The sequence below is a fragment of the Petaurus breviceps genome, unplaced genomic scaffold (genome assembly GCF_028583685.1).
Source record: "Petaurus breviceps papuanus isolate PSGF00001 unplaced genomic scaffold, PetGlider_PUasm1.0 400, whole genome shotgun sequence".
In the NCBI taxonomy this organism is placed as follows: domain Eukaryota; kingdom Metazoa; phylum Chordata; class Mammalia; order Diprotodontia; family Petauridae; genus Petaurus; species Petaurus breviceps.
The window spans coordinates 3,890,508-3,915,107 of NW_027186316.1; the positions used below are offsets into that span (position 1 = coordinate 3,890,508).

At 42.3% G+C, this 24,600-nt stretch overlaps 1 protein-coding gene across 1 annotated transcript; it reads left to right on the forward strand.

The window, feature by feature from the left end:
• Positions 1-9,729: 9,729 nt before the first annotated feature.
• Positions 9,730-21,760, forward strand: VSIG1 (V-set and immunoglobulin domain containing 1). Its single transcript, XM_069100373.1, has 5 exons — positions 9,730-9,841; positions 16,116-16,271; positions 17,191-17,310; positions 18,345-18,477; positions 21,482-21,760. Exons 1-5 carry the CDS (start codon positions 9,745-9,747, stop codon positions 21,621-21,623), a joined length of 648 nt encoding a protein of 215 aa, XP_068956474.1. The 5' UTR covers positions 9,730-9,744; the 3' UTR covers positions 21,624-21,760.
• The last annotated feature ends 2,840 nt before the right edge of the window (positions 21,761-24,600 follow it).

The window sequence follows — 24,600 nt, forward strand, 5'->3', positions numbered from 1 at the left end:
TGTTTCTGAAATTGTACCCCTCCTTCCCGTCCCCCCTCAAAAGGTCCAATTTTAACTCCAAAACACAATTTTATTTCCGAAAAGGGGTTTGAGTCCTGACTTATCATAAATATAGAGAGTGGTCTACTCTGGTACTGAAAATATGGGCATTTAGAGAAAGTAGTATTTGTATATGGCCACCTTTGAACCTCCCCCTTGCTTCATGCTGCCTTGAGCCCTGCATGACTGCTGATCCTGGCTCTCCTCAAGGCTGCCATATTGCCCAGTACTGATCTCCACAGGGATGGAGAAGACCCCTTAGCTCATGGAGAGACCAAAGGGCCCAGTAGAAAGTCAATTCCCAATTATGCCACTATCTATGTGACCTTGGAAAGTCACATGCCTGTCTGAGCCTCAGTTTCCTCATCTGTAGAATTAGGGTTCTGGACTAGAAGGCCTCCAGCTCTGAATTTAGGATTCAAGGAGAAAGTACTGTATGTAGTTGGTAAGGCCAGGCAAGTAGGATAAAATGGCAAATGAGAGAAGGAAAAAGCAATTGGAGAGGTTGTCAAGTTGTTGGAAAAAGGAAAAGAAGTCGGGCATTGCTATGAACTTCCCCTGGGAGTTCCATTTGGCTGTTTAAAAATCAGTCAATGAATTGACTCAGTCTTGATGTGGGCTGCCCTTCTTAGAAGGTTATAGACACAAAATATAGCAAAGTATGGCAATCATGACCCACCGATGAAAGAATAGGGTTCTGAATACTGGGGAGCCCCCTAATAATGCAATATCCTCCCCTACCTTGGGCACTTTGGTGAGGGGAAGAGATCCTTGCCCTAGGGAAGAGTCCTCCTCCCAACTGCTGTCCCCTAGGGCAGGGATCTTCTCTTTCCCCTTCCACCAGCCCCTAGATGCATACTGCATGGATCTTTGTCCCTTGGTTCAAAGGAATATAGCATGGGGCTTGCCAGTCTTTAGGAAGAGAAATAGATTTTCATCTGTAATATCAGGTTTCTAGGGACATAAAACCAACCTGTGATCTGAATTTGAGATGATTAGTCCATGGTTCGACTGTGAAGGAACTAGTTGGCCATCTTTTTCTTTTTGGAGGGGGGAAAGCAAGGCAGTTGGGGTTAAGTGACTTGCTCAAGGTCACATGGCTAGTAAGTGTCAAATGTCCAAGGCTGGATTTGAGCTCAGGTCCTCCTGACTCCAGGGCCAGGGCTTTATTTACTGTGCCCTGTGGGGGAAAATCTTGAGAACTTGGAATTTTCTGACCTACTCCACAATCTTCCCAGAATCCTCTCCCACAACCATCTCTTCTAAGATAAAGAGCATGATTGTGACCTCTTGGTTAGCAAGAATCTGATTTTCTTGAGGTCAATGAGCTATCTCATTGAAGATGAATCATAGCAAAATGACCTTGCATTTGTGCTAACTAGTTTTCAAAGCAGTTTGCTCTCTTTGATTTCATTCGATAAGCAAAACAATTCAGTCCTCAAGCAGAATGCTTTTCAAGTGGTATCATTGGCAGTTCAGGACTCCACAGTATTTCTCTCTAGGCCTGGGAAGTTTCTGGACTGGGGATCCTTTCCCTTCCTGCTCTACTATGAACTAAACTCCTAGGTTCATGGGATCTTAGATGTATACCTAGAAGGACACTTAAGGGGCTATTGAGTTTGTCCTGTCATATTACAGATAGAGAAACTGAGGTTGAGAGAGGTTAAGTGCTCACACAGCTTGTGTCTGGGGTGCTATTTGAACTCAGGTCTTCCTAAGTCCAAGTCTAGTATTCTGACACTTACCTTCCTAGTTCAACCACCTCCAAGGACCTTGTGGGTCACTGGAGATGTTGGCCAAGAAAGTGATGAGTAAACCTATGGGCTCAGCACCTGGAATGATCACTGAGTCAAGAAATATCTGTGTTGTTGTTACCAGGTAATGGCATTAGTTAAAAGACCATTTAACAGATAACAAATTTATTTCTTGCTTGGAACAATTCAAAATTCTATATTGTGGATCATCTGTCTGTGCTCAAGGTGAAAGGGAGACTATAGATGTATTGTAGGAGTAAGGCATATAAAGATTGGTTAGTCTAGAGAAGAGAAGATTCAGAGAGGACTTGAGAGCTGTATTCAAATAGTTGAAAGGCTGTCATTAAGTTTGCTCCATTTGGCCCCAGAGGATGACCCAGGGGCAGTGGGCAGAAGTTACTGGGAGGTAGATTTAGATTTTGTATAAGCAAAAAAAGGTTAATAATTAGAGTTGTCTGATAGGAGAATGGGCTGGTTGGGGGAACTAACCAAGGCCACCTCATTGGAGGTTTTTAGATGGAAGCTAGATGACTATTTGTCCCAGGTATTATAGAGGGGATTCGTGGCTTGAGTCTGGTTGGACTATAACTTCTCTGGAATTCAGAAGACTCTTAGGAATGTATTGACTAGCTCATGCTTAAAAAAATGACCATAAGAAATGTCGGGGTGGCTAGTTGGCTAGGTGGCTAGGGCACTGGCCCTGGAGTCAGAAGGACCTGAGTTTAGATCTGACCTCAGACACAACACGAAACTAGCCGTGTGACCAATTGCCCTACCTTCCTCCCTCCAAAAAAGCAAAAAGAAAATTTTTTTAAATGTGCTTAACTCTTTGTCAAATGGCAATTCTCAGTACCAGTGTAAACAGGTGTGGAGTTGGGAGTAGAGAGTGAAAATGGCATCCTCATATATAGTGGCAACTGTGGGTCCCAACTGAGAGTCACCATGGAAGGTGCCATTTTGAAGTGACCGCATGAAGGGGCTTCTGGGTTTGTGTGGCAATATCCATTGAGCATTCAACTCTCCGACTGGCCCATTTCTGCCCAAATGCAGCACTACCCATGCCTCAGTATTCAGAGTATGGAGGAAAAGGCAATCAGTCAGTGTCTAAAAGTGGTGCATACAAGAGATGGTCGGGGAAGATGTAGCTGGACTTCTCAGGTAAGACAAAACAATTGCCTGCACCCCACAGTCCCTTACTTCATTGTTGGGGAAGGGAGTAGAAGAATCCTGTACATCTCTCTCCAGGCAGGATTAGTCCCTGGCTAGACTGGGAAGTATCTCTCATTGGCCCCCACCCTTTGCCCTCCTGCCTTGCTCCCTACTCTCATTCAGTGCCCCACCCCCACAGAGCACCCAGTGGCTTCATGCTACCCCCTAGCAACCCAGGGACCATTTCTGTAGCTTCCTAGCCAGACTCCTCCCCATCAAAACTTACTTCCCTTGTGGCCTCTCTGCTCAGGGTCCTGATCTCTGCTGGGTGACAGTGGAGTGATGAGTCACACGAATTCCTGCTGTGCTGCTGGGCAGCAGCAGTGTTCAGTCAGGTGTTATAGTTCCATCCTGCTCTTGCTGGCCTCGCTGCTGTCAATAAACTGTGCTTCCAACCTTCTGCATAATAGGGCTGTCTTCCAACATCCCCTCCTCTGAGCCTCAATGGGCCCATGCTATGGGGCAGATTTGAGCAGCCTGTCCTAGGAGACAACACCTGTGATTTTAACCAACTATTTCTCCTCTCCAGAGTGGGAGGAAGGGAGAGAATAAAAATAATAAGTAATAGCATTTATATAGAGAGATTTAAAATTTGCAAAATGCTTTACAAATATCATGTCATTTTATCCCCACAACCTTGTTGAGGTAGATGCTATTATTATCCCTATTTTATAGATGAGGGAATTGAGGCGGGGAGAAATTAAGGAACATTACTGGGTCACACAGCTAATAAGTGCCTGGGTCAGGATTGAAACTCTTATATTGATAAGGTATAATGCTCTAATATTGATTGCTATACAAATGAGTCTGCCTTCTGAGAGAATGTGTCTCCTCTAATTGTAAATATCATCTTTTTTTGGGAAGCAGTTGGGGTTAAGTGACTTGCCCAGGGTTGCACAGCTCATAAATGTCTAAGGCCCAATTTGAACTCAGGTCCTGTGCCACCTAGCTGACCCAAATTGCAAGTATTCAAAGGCTGGATGACCCCTTATTGGGAGAGAATTGGAGAGAGAATTCAGGAATCAGAAAAGGGGTTGGAATAGATGAGCCCTGCAGTTCTCTATAACTGTTAAGCCTCTGTGGAGGATTATTTGCCCCTTCCAAAATGGACCCAGATTATCTGGCTTCAATTATTCTTGTGTCAGCTTAATAGTTCTGCCAGCTCCTCCTTTGCTGCTATCTATCATTTCTTATTATTGTCAATGTATCTGCTTCTGGTAGTCTTTCTGCCTTCCCCCATTCTGATCTGTAATGATAGAACATGAGCTCTTTGAGAGAGCTTGGTGAATTTTTGCTTTTGTATCACCAGCACCTAGCACATATTTTGCACCAGATTGATATTGAATTGAACTGTTTTATTGTGGGGTTGGAAAGTGGGTAACCATCTTTGCTATAACTGTGTGTAAAATAAGGTCAATAGACCCTGAGCACCTTTCCTACACAGTAACATGCCTGGGTTTATGACAGCTGCTTTGGTTTCTCAGAGCCTTTCTTCAACTACTACCAGGTTCCCAGTGTCCCTCCCTCCTAGCTGAAGTTTTTGGCAGTCTTACCCCTTGAGTAAATGGACTGTAATGTTCTTACCCCAGTCTGTGACCAATATACCTGTCAGATGATTTGGCATGGCTGAACAGAAGGATATGTCACAACACAAGGGAATAAAGGATATAACAAATCCTTTCTATTCTTCCCCAAGGCAATCTCCCTTTCTTCATCTGGGGCCAGATCTAATTGGGGGCATTTAGACTTCCCATCCTTTTGAAATAAAAATTTAAACATTCCCTGGGAATTCTCATTATAACTCAATATGGGGTCACCCAGACTCTGCTTGCAGATCTCGAAGCAGCTCATTCTACTCTGAGACAGATCTAATTACAGTTATCCCCTCCACATCACAACTTTCCCCTTTGTGATTTTGATATAACATGGGTCGGCATAAGAAATAAAATGAGAATTTTGAAGGAATTTTGCGGAAGCTGCAGACAAAACACAAAGGCCAGCAGATGACACAGAAAAGGTTTAGAAATTCAGAAATTCATAAAATATATGTATAGTATTATATAATATCAACATATTTTATCTTTTAATACCATAATAACTCAGACTTCTCTGGTACAAAGGGAGGGCCAAACAATTTTATGGGGATTTTCCAGATCACAGAGGTGCCATGCCCTATCCGTAACCCCCAAGATGTGGAAGGATTTTTTTTTTTTGTGACATCAAGGCTGAATTTACCTCTTTGCAATTTTTGCCCCTTGCTCCTGCCCCCTGGAGCCAAATAGAATAAGACTGATCTCTCCTAAGTCTTCTCTTTTCTAAGGCTAAACATGCCCAGTTCCTACAACTGAGCCTCATATAGCATGGACTCAAAGCCCTTTCCCATCCTAATTGCTTTCCTCTAGACTTACTGCAACTTACCAATGTCCTTCTTTAGATGTGGTGCCCACAGTGGACTGTAGTCCTCCAGAATACTGATGGACTATCAGCCCCCAAGAATCACAGTAGTTTTCTCCATTACCACATTATATTGCTGACCCTTTTCAGAGTAATGGGGTATTTTGTTCACTCATTTTCAGTCATGTCCTACTCTTTGTGACCCCATTTGGAATTTTCTTGACAAAAAACTGAATTGGCTGACATTTCCTCCTCCAGCTCATTTTACAGATGAGGAAACTGAAGCAAACAGGGTGAAGTGGCTTGCCCAGGGTCACTCAGTTACTAAGTGTCTGAGGTCTGATTCGAACTTGGGTCTTCCTGACTTCCAGCCCAGCAATCTATCCACTGCAGCTCCACCTAGCTGTCCCAAGGGGAACTATGGGAGGGGAATAATGCATATGGTATCAGACTGGATTCATATATTTACTAGTTTTGCTGGAATGCTTCCCCCCCCTTTTTTATTCTTTTTCACACATTATACCTCTTTGGAGGAGGGAGTGAGGAGGAATATATTTGAATCGCTCAATCGACACACATTTATTAAGCATTTACCATGTGCCAGGCACTGGTGGAGGTACAAAGACAAAAATAAAGTTTCTGCCCATAAGAAGCTTACATTCTAATGGAGAGACAACATGATGATGATGATGAAGATGATGATAAATAATAGCTAACATTTCCATAACCCTTTATGGTTTACAAAACATTTTAAAAATACCATCTCATTTTATCCTCACAACAACCCTGGGAAATAGGTGCTATTATTATCCCCATTTCACAAATGAGGAAACTGGGGCAGAAAGCATGATGTAAGTGATTTGCCTGGGGTCACATAGTTAGTATGTGAGACTGGGTTACATGTGCACAGTTAAGTATGTAGAGTTTATGTCCAAAATGAATACATTTGAGTATATTTGAAAATGAAGGCCATGCAAAACTGGAAATTATCAACATTATTAAAGGAAAATGTGTAACTATAATAATATAAACTTGGTAACTGTATGTATCACATAATCATCAACATAGACAACATTTGAACAAGCAAAATGAAGAAATTAAAGCATATGCCAAACCATCAACTGGAAGGAATTTTAATGTATTCTTAAAGGAGCATCTATGTTACCTTTAACAAAATAATAACAATCACATGTGTTTCCCTTTCCTGTGTCTGTCTTCCTCCAGACTCCATCTGATTTTGCTGATATATTACTTCACTGGAGTCTAGGCAGTGTGTAGATCGGTTTGGGGAAAGGAATGTTCTACTTTCTTCTCTTTGAAGCATTTCAAATTAATCTGCCCAATTTCTTTGTAGGCATCATGCTGGTCATTTCTTATAATGCAACAATATTCCAGTATGTTCACATACCCCTGACTTATTTAATCTTTGGACAGAAGGGCTCTTTCCAGTTTTTTGCTTTTACAAACAAAGCCACTGGGAATATTTGTGCACAGATGGGGCTTTTCTTCTTGCCAATAACATCCTTAGTGTAAGGGGCCTCTCCAGATCCCCGGCAGGTGGTTGAGGGCTCTGCAGTGCCCAGAGGTTTTGAATGGAAGCAGGCTTGAAATTTTGAGAGGAAACTGCAGCTGGGAAACCTGGGAGCTAGGGCCAGAGAGGAGAGATGGCAAGAAATTATAGGGAAAGAGAGGAAAATTGAACCAAGAGGCTTCCCTTGGTCTGGTTCTCAAGTCTGCCTCTACTTCCCAGATGTGTTTCCTCCTCCAACTCCTCTCTCTCTGTCTCTCTCTCTCTTTCTGTCTCTCTCTCTTTGTCTCTCTCTCTTTCTCTCTCTCTCTCTCAGCAAGGTCTTGGCTGTACTTTCTCAGCAGCTCTGTCCAGGCAGCTGAGGCTTCAACATTTCTGATCCTGTGGTGCCAACATTGAGAGGGCAGTGACCCCCAAAACTAGTTTGTGGCTGTCTAACACCCTGCTGAAAATAAATGAGAGTTGAGAAAAGAGACTGTAGGAGAAATTACTGGGGAGTTGGAGAGATGGACCAGAGTTATGTGAATAGCACTATCCAGCAGGGCAGAGACCAAAATGGAGGTGATAGGAAGGAGCCATTAACAACACAATAACCTTTTTAACCAACCAGAGTGAGAGTGAAGCAGATGTGCCCCCTCCCCCTGGGCTGAGGAGACTGAGCTTTTAACCAGGAGTTGATTAGCTTTCTCAGGAGATTTGTGGGAGGCAACCATTTGGGGAGGAGGGTGGAGAGTGGCTGCCAGGAATGTCCCCTCCTTCATTAGCCTTGCCTTTCATTTAAGTAAATGTCCTTTTGCCTTATTACAATGCCATGTGTTAAAGTCTGCACAGTTGGAGATTTAGAAGCAATTAAGAGCTGGTGAATAGTGGTTCTGAATAGAAGGATTCTAGGAAACCTAAAAAGGTTTTTTAGAATATATTGTCCCAATAGTGGGGTCAAAGTGTACAAACAATTGAACAGCCCTTATTTCATGCCAGACTGCTTTCCAAAAAGCTTACACCAGGGGCAGCTAGATGGTGCTGCAGTGGATAGAGCACCGGTGCTGGAGTGGGGAGAACCTGAGTTCAAATCCAACCTCAGAAACTTTACACTTAATAGCTGTATGAGCTTATGCAACTCACTTAACCCCATTGCCTCACTGCCCCTCTCCCCAAAAATTACACCCCAAACAGATCCACCAAAAATGTAATGGCATGTTTGTTTTTCCACAGTCTGGCCAATATGGAAGTTTATTGATTTTTTCTATCTTTGTCAACCTGACCCCAAAATTGTTTTATTTTTCATTTCTCTGATTATTAGTGAGTTTTTGGGTTATTGACAAATTGTTTTTCTTCACAAACTCCCTGTTTATGTCCTTTGTTTATAAGGAAGAGTCATTACTGAAACATTTCTGTCCATTGTTTACACATTTTGGATGTTGGGTTTTTATCAGAAGCAATTACTCTGGAGATTTGTTGCTATTTTGTTTCTTTTTTTATGTTGGAGACATTGATTTGTTGTTGTTGCAGAAATCCTTTTATTATATATTCAAATACATCTAGTTTGCCTCCTTGATTTTTTCCATTTGTTTAATAGAGAAGAATTTTCTTCCTCTTCACTATTGAGCTTTCTTTCTAATGTTCTTATGGGGTGTTTGAAAACATATTTATATCATTGTATCACTTGGAATTTATTGGGGTTTTTTGTAGCAGGCTTTATTGTATAATGCCTTTCTTCTCCACTGTTTTGTAATTTTGGATTTAACAAACAATAGTTTCCCTTTCAATCTCATCTTGTTCAACTGATTTATTTTCCTAGGTTTTCTTAAAAATCTAGAACAAGATATTTTGTCAATTACCATTTTATAGTATAATCTATCAATTGTATGAACCTCTCTGGAGTATATTGGGCCATAGGGAACTTGCAGTATGTTTATATTTGTTGAGAGACTACCATGTGTTAGGTGTCTTACAAGTCAGAGCACATCAGTGCTTTTTCTCACATTCTGGGGACTAGAAAGAGCACCAGTCTGTATCTAAGTGAAAAATGAACTTCTATAGATGTTGTCTGTACAGTATGCAAAGCTCCCAGGGTTCTTAGACTGGTGCCTTCTGCTGGGGCATCTCAGCAGACAATGACTTTGAGGTTGCCACTCACATTTAAGATGCTGATTACAAAGCCCAGGGAGTGAGTGGGATTTTTTTTAAGCAATTGGGGTTAAGTAACTTGCCCAAGGTTACATGGCCAGTACTTTTTTGTGTGGGTGTTAAGTATCTGAGGCTGGAACCAATCCCGGGGCCTCCCGACTCCAGGGCTGGCTCTCTTACTCACTGCGCCACCTAGCTACCCCAAGTGAGTGGAATTTTTGCTTCTATCAGGACTTGATCAGAATTTCTGTGTGTTTTCAAGAAACCTAGACCAAAGAGTTTGTGGGCAGGGAGAAAAATGGGGACTTAGCCCCAGTGTAGTAAATGATAAAAACCAGGATCAAAAAGGATCTTGTGCTAAACTTTGGGACTGAATCTCATAAAGCAGCTAGGTGGTATGTGGAAAGAATGCATGACCTGGAGTCAAAAAGACCTGAGTCAAAATTAGCCTCAGATGCTTACTAAGCTGATGCACTTACTGCAGAGAGGTTTGTCCTGGTATGAATGTGGATCCCCCAGTTGACATGCTATGATTTGGAATGCCCAAGGTTTCTTTTTATAAACCTGCCTCTTATTTCTCTGTTGTCTCAGATTTATTATTCTGCAGATGGACAACCATCTAACTTTGGACAGTATAAGGACCGGATTACAGGGGCCTCCAACCTAGGAAATGCTTCCATCACCATCTCCAACATGCAACCTTCAGACAGTGGAATTTATATCTGCGATGTCAACAACCCACCTGATTTTCAGGGAAATAACCAGGGATTTGTTGTGACCAATGTGTTAGGTACCACAAAGATTTCCTCTGTATTTTTGTTTCAAGGGGTGCAATTTTGGGTTGGAGGGACATTGTGAGGGAGGAGGAGTACATTTCTCTTCTGTGACATAGGGAACTACTACCAATGTAGTCCCAGGGAATAGTGTAGCTCCCAGGGAGTCAAGCCAACAAGCATTTATTAAGTACCTACTATGTGCCAGGCTCTGTGTTAAATACTGGGTATACAAAGAAAGGCAATACCAATCCCTGCCCTCAAGGAGCTTGTGATTTAATTGAGAGAGACAATAAGCAAACAAATATTACAAATGAGATATAAAAAAGACATTGTTTCAGGGAGTCCCTAAGAAAACCTGGGTGTGGGGAAGCACCTTGGACTGGGAGATAGGAGACTTCTAACTTTCCATGTGATAGTGGGCCAGTCCCTTTGTTGATAGAGTCAAAACTGAACTTAATGAGCCAAGATGGCAGAGATAAAGCAGGGAAATGCCTGAGCTTTCCCAAATTCCCTTCCAAATACCTTTAAATAATTCCTGAAAACAAATTTTGGGGCAGCAGAACCCATAAAAGGATGAGATGAAACAATTTTTTAGCCCAAGACAATATAGAAAGTTGGCTGGAAAGGTCTGTTGCACTGGGTGAGAGTGGAGCACAGTCTAGTACAGGTTACACCAATGTAGACCTGGCCCCAGCAAACCAAGAGCAGGCCTTTGGAATGACTGAATCAGCAGCAGTGGTGGTTGCTTTTAGAGTTCTTAGCCAACAGACGCTATGGGGGTCAAATATCTGGTCAGAAGGAGATTACAAAGGTCCCTTCGCTGGCACTGAGGGCAGGACTCTGTTGCATTACGCATACTTGGATCTAGGTCACAGTCCTGGGTGCCAGTCCCAGGGCAAGGAAGAGCACTAGTGTGCCAGAGGTTGTGGCCACAGGGGAGCAAGGACACTGGTCATAGTTCCAGGGCAAAAAAAGGGTGCTTGTGGTCACTCACAGACCAAAGCACAGGCCAGGAGAACAAACACACCTCTCCTTAGATCATAGATCAAGCAGAGCCCCAATTTAGCATTGAGTTAAAAGTCAAGAAATAGGCTAGAAAAATGAGCAAACAACAGAAAAATATTCTGACTATAGAAAGTTACTGTGGTGACAAGGAAGATCAAAATACACACTTAGAAGAAGACAACAAAATCAAAACTGCTACATCCAAAGCCTCAAAGAAAAAATTATGAATTGGCCTCAGGCCATGGAAGAACTCAAAAAGGATGAGAGTCTAAGCCAGGGTAATGGCCATGTTGAGGAAACAGAGGCTAGAGGTGACTTGGCAAGTGATTGTGTGTAGGGACTGACAGAAGAGAAAAGAGAGGGAACATGCATTTATATTGTGCCTACTATGTACCAAGCACTCTACTAAATTCTTTGATGGAGAGAGAAGAGTCATAGATGACCCTGAACATAGGTGACTGGAAGGAAAATTATGTCCTTGTGCCCTCAATGTGAACAGGCAAGTGTGGAGGAGGAGTAGGTTAAGGGCCTGTTTTAGGGCATATTGAAGCAGAGATGCCAATGAGATCCCAGGTAGAGATGTCCAGAAAGCAGCTAGTGCTGTATGACTGGAGGTCAGGAAGGAGTTATCTGAACAGACATGGTCATTGAACCCATGGGAACTGATGAGATTGCTGAGAAAGAGTATATAAAGAGAAGAACCCAAGAGAATGCCTAAGGAACCTTGAAACCTCTGCCATCATATTGGTCCACCCAGGAAAGAGGGAGAAATCCTCCAGACAGAAAGATCCTTGGTCTGAGAGTCATGAGATGGAGGTTCTAGCTCTAGGCCATCCTATTGCCCAGGTAGGACCCGATATTCTTCTCCTTAGAATCAGAAGACTTGAGAATGGGCCTGTACAACCTGCAGCCCACCAAAGGATTTTGGGCAGCCCGTTGAAAAATGTAGAGGAAAACAGGCCACATATAGCCAGTGAGCAGCAAGTTGTGCAGGCCTGCACTAGAACTAGAAGATTAAGAAAATGAGGCCAAGAGAGGTAAAGTGATTTGCTCAAGGTCACACAGGCATAATTTTTTAACTTATGTCCCTTGACTCCAAGTTTGGTGCTCTCTCCTTTTGTAGCCGCCTCCCCCTTCCCTTGAAGTTCCAGGTACCTCCTTATCTGGGTAAATTAGAGCTGTTCCAAGGGAGGGGCTAATGAGGTACTATTTTTTTTTCCTGCTCCACACCATGCCATCAGGTAAGGGGAAGGCACGATTTGATATTCTTGCCCTCAGGAGAAAAATTAGGTATTTACAGTGCTGATGGAACCCATCTCTCAGAAAAAAAAAAGAACTCTAGAATGACATGAACCTGGCCGGGTTCAATCTTAGAGGGCTGATTAGTAATTTAATGATATTCTCTGATCTTTATAGCCCATGCCCCCACCTGCCAAAAATCTCCCAAAGCACTTAGCATAGTGCCCAGCACATAATAAATGCTTGTTCCCTTTCCTTACCCATTCTGGGAACAGCAGAACCTGATACTTTATAGTTCTCATCGAAGTATCCTTAATTCCCTTGCAAGCATTAAGTTAGCAATTTGAAGCCAGGTGGTGCAATGGATAGAGTGCTGAGTCTGGGCCTAGAGTTCAAATCCGGTCTCAGACACTGACTAGCTAGGCAAGTCACTTAACCCTGTTTGCCTCAGTTTCCTCATCTGTCAAATGAGCTGGAAAAGGGAATGGCAAACCACTCCAGTATCTCTGCCAAGAAAGAGTCACAAAGAGTCCAACAGAACCTAAACTGACTCAACAACAAAGAACATTTATAGCAAGTTTGTTACTTGTAAAAAGAAGACAGAAAGACCTGGGCCAACATGTCTTTGGGCTAGTCATTTCTAGCTATATTACAGGTTATAGTCCCACATAGTTGTCAAGATTTTCTGACTTTTCCTTCTCAGCTAGAAGTCCTTTCTCATTTCACTTCTAACCTCTTTGGGGTGACTTGCTTCTATTCATCTCTTCCCTGGCTCAGAGCTCAGGTCAACCCCTTCCACTGTTTTATTTGGAGGCTGGGAAAAACCCGCCTTTAGTCTTTTCCACTGGTCTTCCAATTCCTCTCACTCCCTCTGGGCTCCAACCCACGCACATCCACCATACTAGCCCCAAGTCTTACAAATTACCCTGAGACTTGGTTTGGCCTCTGGCTAGAACACTGGAGGAAGACTGGGGAAGAGGGAAGGGAGAGTTGGCAGGCACTATTTGTAGTCCTGCTCCAACAGGATGAGGGAAGCCCTGTTGATCAGGGTCTAGGAGAGGGAAATGTGGTTTAAGAAAACATGGACTGACTTTGGAGCAGAAGATTTGTGTTCAAATCTCACTTCATACTATGAATTGCGTGACCATTGCCAAGTGACTTCAACTCTCAGAACTTCATCTGTAACATTAAAAGGATCTGCCACATGAGGTTTTAGTGTGGAAAGTGTTTTGCAAATTTTAAAGCCTTACAGGTAGTCAGTGAACAAGCATTTATTAAGGGATTACTATATACCACTTACTTAGTTGTTTTTAAGTCCTGTCAGACTCTTTGTGACTCCATTTGGGATTTTCTTGGTAAAGATACTGGAATGGCTTGCCATTTCCTTATCCATTTCATTTTACAGATGAGGAAACTGAAGCAAATAGGGTGAAAGTGACTTACCCAGGGTCACACAGCTAGTAAATATCTGAAGCCACATTTGAACTCACATCTTTGTGACTCCAGGCCTGGCGTTCTATTTACTGCAGCGCCACCTAGCTCCCTTACTATGTGTCAGGCACTGTGCTAAACTCTGGGAATATGAAGCAAAAAGAAAGCCATGTCTATCCTCAAGAAGTCTATATTCTAATGGGAAAACCAACATATAAAAGGAAATGGGAATAATTTTTGACCTGTCAGTCCTCTCAGGATGAAGCAAAATGATGTGATACAGAGGTTTCAAAGCTGGCATTCAGATTCAAATGTTATTGGAAAACATTTAACAAAATACATAAAATTCAATATAACATGTTAATTTGTGTTTTTCTAAGTAAATATGCAGCCTGCAGGAATCTGTTTTGATTTAAGTTAGACACCATCAGTGATGGATAGGGAGCCTAGTCCAGAGTCACAAAGACCTGGGTTCAAGTTTGACTCTAATACGAAATAGCTTTTTAAGAGTTTTTAACCTTTCTGTGCCATATGCCCTTTGGCAGTCTGGTGCCCATTGACCACTTCTCAGAAAATATTTTTAAATGAATAAAATAAAGTACATAGGATTGCAATGGAAAGCAATGATATTGAAATACAAGAAATTCTCCTACTGTGGGTTAAGAACCTCTGCTCCAAAACCTTGCAAAAGAAGTGTTAATTTGCTTTGATGGGTAGTATTTCCTCAGTGGGAGTTCACTTCACAGTCAAAGTCATAGGATCAATTCATGATCCAAAATTCCCCTCTTGAAGGGAGGGGAAGGAGGAGAGGATTTTGTTTTTTAACTGGGGATTCTTAGAGACTCAGGGACTATCTGTAGACAGCTAGGTAGCACAGTGAATAGAGAGTACCAGGCTTGAAATCAAGAAGACTCATCTTCCTGAGTTCAAATCTGGCCTCAGACACTTACTGGTTGTGTGACCCCGGGCAAGTCACTTCACTCCATTTGCCTCAGTTTCCTCATCTGTAAAATGATCTGGAGAAAGAAATGGCAAACCTCTCCAGTATCCTTGCCAAGAAAAACCCAAATGGGGTCACAGAGAGTCAGACATGACTGAGTAACAACAACAACAGGGCCTAACGGTGTAATCTTGGCCAGGTGCCTCCTATCTCAGGACCTCATTTATCTCAGATGTGAGCTGACTCAAATGCCCTTCTGTGACCTTTGCTGTTTTAGGTTTCCCTCCTTCTCTGACATTCTGAGAATTAGAGAATGAATCTCTAGTAAGGGCATGTCAGGCATCATGGTAAGCTTATAGGAGAGATAGAGCTTTTGAAGTGGAGGCATCTTCTGGCACCCCTCAAATCCCACTGTATGATTGTTGGTGGAGTTGTGAAGTGATCTAACCATCCTGGAGAGCAATTTGAAACTATGCCCAAAAGGCAACCAAACTGTGCATACCCTTTGATTCAGCAATAGCACTACTAGGTCTGTATCCTAAAGAGACCATAAAAAAGAAAAAAGGACCCACATGTACAGAAATCTTTATAGCAGCTCTTTTTGTTGGTCCAACAAATTGGAAATTAAGTGGATGCCCATCAATTGGGGAATGGCTGAACAACTTGTGGCATATGAATGTAATGGAATACTATTGTTCCATAAGAAATGATGAGCAGGCGGGTTTCGGAAAAACCTGGGAAGACTTACATGAACTGATGCTGAGTGAAGTGAGCAAAACCAGAAGAAAATTGTACACAGTAACAGCAATATTGTGTGATAGACTTGACTCTTCTCAGTAATGCAATGATCTAAGACAATTCCAAAAGACTCAAGATGGAAAATGCCATCCACATCCAGAGAAAGAACTAGAGTCTGAGTGCAGATCAAAGCAAACTATTTTCTCTTTTTTTGTTTTTCCTTCTCATGGTTTTTCCCTTTTATTTTGATGCTTTTTTCACAGCATGACTAATGAGGAAACATGTTTAATATGATTGTACATGTATAGCCTATATCAGATTGCATGCCGTCTTGAGGAGGGGGAGTGGAGGGAGGAGGAAAAATTTAGAATTCAAAATCTTATAAAAGTGAATGTTGAAAACTAAAAATAAATAGATTAATTTTTTTAATTCTATTGCATGGGTGCACATTAAGCTGATTCTACCTGCCCTGGATCCCTATGACAGATTGACCCCAGCCTAGACTTACTTGCCAGTTGAGATAACATCTACTAGCAAGATTAAATCAATGGTTAGCTCAATGCCTAGTATATAATAAGCACTTAATAGGTATTTCTCTTTCATTCAATGATGGACATCAAATACTACAACTTTGATTTTCTTTGAAAAAATTTGGCCCCCGAACATTATATTTCCTTAAGTATATCTGCTTCATTAATTATATATAGTGCAGAAGTTCTTGTTTATAAATCTGTGGGGAGCTGGAATAGAGAGACAGCATGTGGACCTTCATTAGCTGAAGCATCGTACAGTTATTGGGTGCGATGTTATGGAAATTGCCAAGGGAGGTTTTGGAAACATCATTGAAGTGCACTTTGGGAAATGCGGAAGGAAGGACAATTATCACAAACTGCTACCCTCCTGGTGAATTTTCACTCTTTGTTATTGTCTTCCAGTTCAACCTTCAAAGCCTTATTGTAGCATCCGAGGGACCCCAGAAGCAGAGCATGCCATTTCCCTTTCTTGCTACTCTTCTGAAGGGACACCATCCCCTGTGTACCAGTGGTTTAAACTGGAAGAAGATACTGTCAAACCCGTGACAGAACAATCCAGTGAGTATTGCCTGAGCCTAGAACTCAATAGAACTTAACATGGCAACTCTCTCCAGTACTGAGTAATTATCTCATTGGATCTCAGTCTATTGTTTTTTGTAGGCCCACAGAGGATGATGACACATAGGTTAATGTGGCCTGCCTCCTCTCCCCATCCCTGGAGGCCAACTTGTTTCTAGTCCAGTTTAGGGGCAGGTTACTTTGGGTCCAATTTATAGTATTTATAGTATCACTGAAGGGTATATCTGGACTTGGGACATTCCCAATATGGGAGGTCAGGGTGGGGGTTATGGGTGCCATGACAATCCTATGAGTATTGTTAAAGTCTGGAACTCCAACGAAATACTTCTAACATTAGTGATAATGCCAACCCTAACCATGGCCAAAGCCCTAACTCCAATGCTATCCCATATATCTACCCTTCTACGGGGTTGCTTTACCCTTGAACTAACCTTTGAGTTTTGGGACCCTCTGTATTTTGTATGGACTTTCTTGAATATGTCTTTTTTCCTCCCAGGAGAAGGTAAGCTCTTGAGGGTGGGGACGGTTTTGTTTCAGTCCTTGTATGTCTAGAACCTGACACAGTGCCTGGCACACAGTAGACACTTAATAAATCCTTGTTGAGTTGAGTTTCAGTGACCTAAAAGAAATGGCATTGGAGCTAGAGCTTTAAAGATGAGCAGGGTTTGGCCATGGGGTGGTACGGAGAGCCATGCCACAACTCACCATACATTCCCAAGTAAGTCCAGGCATCTCCAGCCACATCTAATTGACTGTAAACTCTTGAAGGTAGAGACTATTTCTTGTCTTTGCCTGGCGTTCAGTAGGCACAAAATAAAAGTGCGATTTATCGAAGGATTGCTATTTGCTCAAATGTGTCGATTTGTTATTTCAAAAGTACCTTTCCTGTTTTGGACAGATCCAACAACTGGGCTTTTGGTTATCAACAATCTGACCACCTTTGAGAAAGGCCACTACCGGTGTATTGCCAGCAACAAGCTTGGGAATAGCTCATGCGAGATTGATCTCACCACAGGACGTGAGTTGATAGTATAAATGCGCCATGGCCTGCTTGTGACCTTTGGTGTATACCAAGCCCAGAGTCATTTCAACCAAATGAATACTCACAGAACTCCAAATGGATGCCTGGTTCCTCTCTGGGTTCTCTTGCTTTTTTTCCCTACTTTGTTTTTGTTCCAGGATTTAGAACTTTGATTCTATTCATTAGTGGACACTCCTGAGGTAAAGGCTGAGTTGGAGACCCCTCTACAAACCTGCAACTTAACTGTAATTTATGGTCTTTGAGAGTGGCCTGGGGTGCTGAGAGTTCAGTGACTGGCCCAGGGTTGGGCACCCAGAATGGATCAGAGGCTGGTTTTCCCAACTACTCTAAAGCTTTCACTCAACTCGCTGGGCCTTGCTGCCTCTCCACTCATTGTTAGGCCTGGTACATAAAATCAGAGTCCCCTGCATAATCTCTGACTTAGTTTCCCTTATGGTTCCTCTCAGCATATACAAAGGAAATGGTAACTACCTGAGTGAAGCCACCCAACTTTCTCCAAATACCCCTTTCTCAAACTGGAGAAAGCTGACTCTTGCTCCACACCTCCATGAATCCTAATGCTGGGCTGAAAAAGAAGGGCCCTTAAAGACTATCTCTCCAGCCCAACCCTTTCATTATTATACAGAGGAGGAAACCTAGGCAGCCTAGAAAGGGGAGAGGCAGCATGGTATGGTGGAAAGATTTGGAGTCAGAGGACCTGGATTCAAATCCTGTCTCTGTCACCTAATGCTTGTGTGTAATAGCCTGTGCTAGTCACTTCTCTCTCCAGGTCTCAGTTTCCTCTTCCGTAAAATGGACTGGCTGGTCTCTGAGGTCCCTTCCAGTTCTAGAGTTAAGATCCTATGATCTATCTTTTCCCCATTACTCCCACATACAGAACCATTGTGGGATCACTGAGGGACACTGTCTGGAATTCAGGGATCCCTAAAGATCAAGAATCCTAATGATCCCTCCCTAGCTTGAAGGTTCATGATGTGAGCCAACTATTGACAAGACTTTTTCCCTCTTAGCTTCAGAAGCAGGCATCATTGTCGGGGCACTGATCGGAGCCCTCTTGGCCGCCATCATCATCAGCTTGATTGTTTGGTTTTTCATGACGAAGGCCAAGTCCAAGAAAAGAAAAGTGCTAACGAAGGAGATGCAGTGAGAATTTTTCTGTTGTTAACCTGACTCTGATAGCTACTTCTTGTCTTGAAAAATATTTGAATCTTTTGTTTTGTCACATCATTGTTATTTCCCAATAACTCGCCCCACCAGCCTTTGTAACAGGGTTGTACTGCTAAGCAAGATCCTCTGACACATTGATGTCTGATAACACATACCTGATTTCATACCCGGGGGTGGGAGGCACCTTCCATAATCAGGAGTCAAGACTGTATTGAATTGCTCTGAGTTCTGTAACATACTGTATGGTTTGACTTTATGTTTTGTGGTCATTGCAGACATTGTTTTCTTGGCTCCACTTACTTCCCTCCACATCAATTCATATAAATTTCTCAGAATTCTTCCTATTTGTCATTTCTTATAACACATATACTGTAATTTGTCCAGCAAATCCATGATTGATGGGAACCCACTTTCCTCCCATTTTTGTCCCAACCCAAAAATTACTTCTATGAATATTTTGTCATTCAATGCAGCATTTCCTTCTATCTTTGGTCTCTTTAGGGGTATGTCTGTAATAGTAACATTAACTGGTCAAAGGACATAATCAGTTTGGTTACTTTCCCACATAATTCCAAACTGTTTTCCGGAATCATCGAACTACATCACAGTTCTCCCAACAATGTATTAAGTCAACAAGTATTTATTAAGCACTCACTACATGTCAGGCACTGTGCTAAATGCTAAGCAACTAGTGTGCCTGTCTTCCCATAGCCCCGGCAACATTGACTATTTGGTCTTTACCATACTTGCTAACTTGATAGGTATGAGATAAAACCTCAGAATTGTTTTAATTTGTTGTTATTTTTTTGGGGGGACAACTTTCCATATATTGATAATTTGTGATTCTTCTTTTGAAAACTATTCATATCCATTTACCATTTATTTATTTGGGAATAACTCTTGGTCTCATTTTTGGTGTTAATTCTCTAAATAGCTAGAATATTAGATATTAGAAATATTTGATGCAATGATTTTTCTCCAGTCTATAGTTTCTCTTCTGATTCTAGTAGCATTGATCTTGTTTATTCAAATGCTTTTTAATTTTATGTAATTACATCTCTATTTTGTATATTATGTCCATCTCTATCTTGTTTCATTAAGACTTCTCTCCTTAGCCATTGTTAGGAAAAGTTCCTCCTTCCATTTTCCTCTCATTTTCTTTGAATGATGTGACCTTTTAAGCCTTAAGGGTGCTTATCCAACTGAAGCTTATTTTGGTATTTTCTGTAAGATGATGGTCCAAACGGAATTTCTGCCAAACTGCTTTCCAGTTCAATTCGATTCAATTCAATAAACATTTATTAATGTTTACTATGTGCCAGGCACTGTTCTGAGCTCTAAACGTTCCCAGCAGTTCTCGTAGAAGACAAAGTCCTTTCCCTAGTAGTTGATATTAGTGAGTTTATCTAACACTAGGTTACTATGTTTGATTACTTCTGAGGTTTGCCTATCTAGCTTCTTCTGCTAGTCTGCTTTTTAATTTTTTTAACCTGTACCAAATAGCTTTGATGATTACTGCTTTACAATGTAATTGGAAATCTAGTAAATTCAATCAATCACAAGCTTTATTAAGTAAGCATTTACTGTGTGTTAAGGACTGGGGATTCCAAGAAAAAGTGAAAACGGTTCCTGCCCTCAAGGAGCTTTTATTTTAGTGGAGATAATATGTATAAATCAGAACATATAAGATACAGAGTAGAGGGAAGGTAGCTTTGGAGAGAAGGTGATCAAAGTAGGAAAGACTGGCACTTGAGCTGAATCTTACAGGAAACCAGGGATTCTAGGAGTTCAGCAGTTGGGAGGGGGAGAATTCTAGGTCTGGGACTCAAACAGCAAAAGGGCCACAAAGGTAGGAGATGGAACTCTGAGTGTGAGGAATAGCAAGTAATACTTTCTGCCCTTATTTCCTTTGAGATTCTTGACCTTTTTGACATAGATATTTCTTAACCACACATCAAATGCATTGTTCTGTAATGTGGCCATTTTTAGCATAAGTCACAAGGCCTAGGGCAGCTAGGTGGCACAGTGGATAGAGCACTGACCTTGGAGTCAGGAGGACCTGAGTTCAAATTCAATCTCAGACACTTGACACACTTACTAGCTGTGTGACCTTGGGCAAGTCACTTAACCCCAATTGCCCTGCCCCCCCCCAAAGACACAAGAGCTAGTTTTTGTTAATATCATGTCATACCCTAGACCAGTGACATTCAGTAGGACTGGCAGTGTGATGAAGCAGAGAGAGTCTTATAATAAGAACCAGCAGACCTAGGTTCTAAGCTCTGCCATGCCCTAGGTCAAATAACTAATGGCATTCTCTGCCCATGTCTGGGAGTTCTCAGAGTGGGAAGGAGCCTCAGAAGTTACTGAGTTTAATTCATATTGGACAGCTATCCTGGGTACCTTGTACTGTCTAATACAATGGAAAGAGCCCTGACTCTGGAGTCAGAGAACCTGGGTTCAAATCCTGCCTCTGATGTTTATTACCTGTGTGACTTTTGGCAAGTCACTTCATTCACGGGCCTTAAAATGAAGCCATTGGACTAGATAGATGATCTCTGAGGCTCCTTCCAGCTCTAGAGCTAGGGACACTATGTGAACCCTTGGGCAGATCACTTCCCCTCCCTGGGCCTCAGTTTCCTCCTCTGTAAAATGGGGCCATTGGATTAGTTAGTTTCTTCCAACTCTAGAGCTAGGATCCTAGCAAATTGTTTCTTGACTTGAATTAGAGGTTGCCCTTGGATTCTTCCTCCCCTAGTCTTTTCTTCTCAAATATCCCTAGCACCTAGCACAGTGCCTGATACTTAACTGAACTTAGGAAATGTTTATTATGGTTTCCTTCCATCTTTGGATGTCTTTCTCACTTTGCTCACTTCAGTTGTGGGGCTTGGCATAGAGGATGTGCCTCAGTTTCCACATGCCTCACCCGTCCAGTCTCTATCTCATGAAAGCACTCTTTTCTGTGCCTTCTTCTTTCCCATAGGCCTATGACGAAGACACTTCCAAGTTCTGAGTACGAGTCGGTGCCAGCCCAGGAAACTGCCCCCCAAGAAGTGCCTCCATCATCCACAGAGCCTGAATTATTGGCCCCCAACCATGAGGAGGCTGAAGGAGAAGAGAAATAGGCTGTGACTAAAGACACAGCTGCACTACATCCAATCCACCGGTGTGTTTGGAGCTGAGTAGCCATGGAAACCCCCCATAACAAAGCCTGCAGGTGATTATAGCCTAGACATCCACATATTTCCTACTCTGAATCCCAGGCAAGAAGCTCAATTTAGCTACCCAACAAATACAAGGGCTCCTGCACAATATATTGGCAGTGTTTTATTTTGTTTAGTTATATTTCTAAAATGTATAATGGCAATTTGGTGGGGGGAGAGATTCTTAGACCTGGGAGTCCAGAGATTCGGTTTCTAGTCCCAGTTCTGTCATTATCTCCATGTGTGACTATAACCAAGTCCCTTCCATTCTTTAAGACTCAGTTTCCCCATCTGTAACGTGGGGGGGGGGCATTGGACCAGATGGTTTCTAAGGGCCCTGCTAATTCTGTTATGCTATGATGTCCATAATAAATGATTGGCTGGTGATTTCTAGCTTAAAAGAAAATATTTGGCAGCTTTTGTGACTTGGATTGAATAATCTCATTTCTCTTGTATATTCCATGTGCAGGTAGGATGAGATAGCACTGGTAAGATTTGATTCTGCTACCATGCTCCTAATGCTCCTGACCACCAAGAAGAGTTTATAGTTTTATCATCAACAGCCAATCAGAATTAGTATTTCTTCTAAGACTAACTAACTTTGTACAGATCTCTTAGAAAACTAAGGAAGAATCATGAAGAGTCTCTAAGTTCCACACTGGCTTCTCTACTATCTAAACCAGGGGTGGGGAACCTGCAGCCAAGAGGCTACATGTGGCCCTCCAGGTCCTCAAGGGTGGCCCTGTGACTGAATCCAAATTTCACACAACTCCCCTATGGGTCCTCAAGGGCGGCCCTGTGACTGAATCCAAACTTCACACAACAAATCCCCTATGGGTCCTCAAGGGCAGCCCTGTGACTGAATCCAAAGTTCACACAACAAATCCCCTCTAGGACCTCAAGGGTGGCCCTTGAGGACCTAGAGGGCCATATGTGGCCTGGAGGCTGCAGGTTCCCCACCCCTGGTAAACTCTCCAAACTGATCTGAACGGTGCCTCAAAGTGAACAAAATGTTCTGATTCATCAAGAAGTGAAAAAAGCCTGGGTTTAACATTGACACATCTCTACACATACTAGCCTTAGCCAGCTATGGAGCAGGTACACATCTGCATTGGTGGAGGGGGTTTCTTCACTGGGAGTTCTCTAGACCAGGGGATGGCAAACTACTGCCTGTGGGACAAATATAATTTATATTTAAAAATGTAAAAACCATTCTTAGCTTGCTGGTCATATAAAAACAAGTAGCTGGGTGGATTTGGTCTGTGGGCTATAGTTAGTTGACCCCTGTTCTAGACCAATGAAATCACAAATCTGGTTCCCTGACATGCAAAAAGAAAGACAGAAAGGAAGGAAAGAAGAAAGAAAGAAAGAAAGAAAGAAAGAAAGAAAGAAAGAAAGAAAGAAAGAAAGAAAGAAAGAAAGAAAGAAAGAAAGAAAGAAAGAAAGAAAGAAAGGAAGGAAGGAAGTTAGGAAGGAAGGAAGGAAGAAAGGAAGAAAGGAAGGAAGGAAGGAAGAAAGAGGAAGAGAGGAAGGAAGAAAGAAAAAAAGAAAGGGAGGGAGGAAGGAAGGAAGAGAAAGAGGAAAAGAAAGTTTAAAGAATGTTTTAGTGGCAATTGCTATTTAAAGTAATCCTGTGCTGAACCCACATTTTGCAAAGCAAATAATGAACACCAAGTATACAGTGACTTTCCCCATCATGGTTTTGATATATCACAGGTTGGCATAAGAAATTAAGTGGGAATTTTTGGGGCGTTTTGAGGAAGCTGCGGACGACACAGAGCCTATGGCCAAATACTTAACCCAATTTTTACAATAAGATACCATAAACACCTCCAGAAAATGAAAAAGAAAAAAAAAATCAGACTACTTCTCTGTAATGGAGGGGTAAAAAATTTTACTCAGATTTTCCAGATCATGGGGGCGCTGTGGCTCTATCCTCCATGATGTGGAAGGGATAACTGTAGGAGTTATAGAAATCAAGAGTTTTCATTGTAACATTTGGTTAAAGTGAGGTCCACCTGTATATATGCAACATTTGTAAAGTTTATGAAATGTACTGGTTCCCTGGAGAGAGACAGAGAGAGAGGGAGAGAGACAGAGAGACAGAGAGAGAGAGACAGAGAGAGGCAGACAGAGAGAAAGAGAGAGAGAGACAGAGAGAGAGAGAGAGACAGAGACAGAGGGAGAGAAACAGTACAGAGAAAAGACTGTTGAACTTGGATCCATGAACCAAAGTTAGACTCTCCAATTACTTTGAGTTCTTGCCCTAGGGTGATCATCTTGCTCCATGTCAGATGGTTGGGGGGGGGGGGGTCCTACCAAGGCCTGCTTTTCCCAAGCTGGGCTCCATACTCTGGACCTGACTTTTCTACCATGTAGCCTCTCAAAGGTGAGTTATCAACAAGCTTGGTGGCATACACCTGTAATCCAAGCTACCCGGGAGACTGAGGCTGTGGATCTCTTGAGAGTGAGGAGTCCTAAGTTACGGCAGGCTATGCTTTGGGTGTCCCCACAAAGTTTGGTGTCAATAAGGCATGCCCCTAATAATGGGTTGGGGTAGGGGGAGCCATGAGGTTGCAAACAGGCCCATGTTGGAAACAGAACCAGTCATTAGTGGGGTCAGGCCCATGAATGGCCTCTGCAGTTCCAACCTGTGCAAGATGGGAAAGACTTAGTCTTTATTTTATTTTTTGGAGGGAGGAAGGCAAGGCATTTGGAGTTGACTTGCCCAAGGTCACACAGCTAGTAAGTGTGTCAAGTATTTGAGGTCGCATTTGAACTCAGGTTCCCCTGACTCCAGGGCCGGTTTCTATTCACTGTGCCACCTAGTTGTCCCCTAAAGACTTAGTCTTGAAAAGAAAAGAAAAGAAAAGAAAAGAAAAGAAAAGAAAAGAAAAGA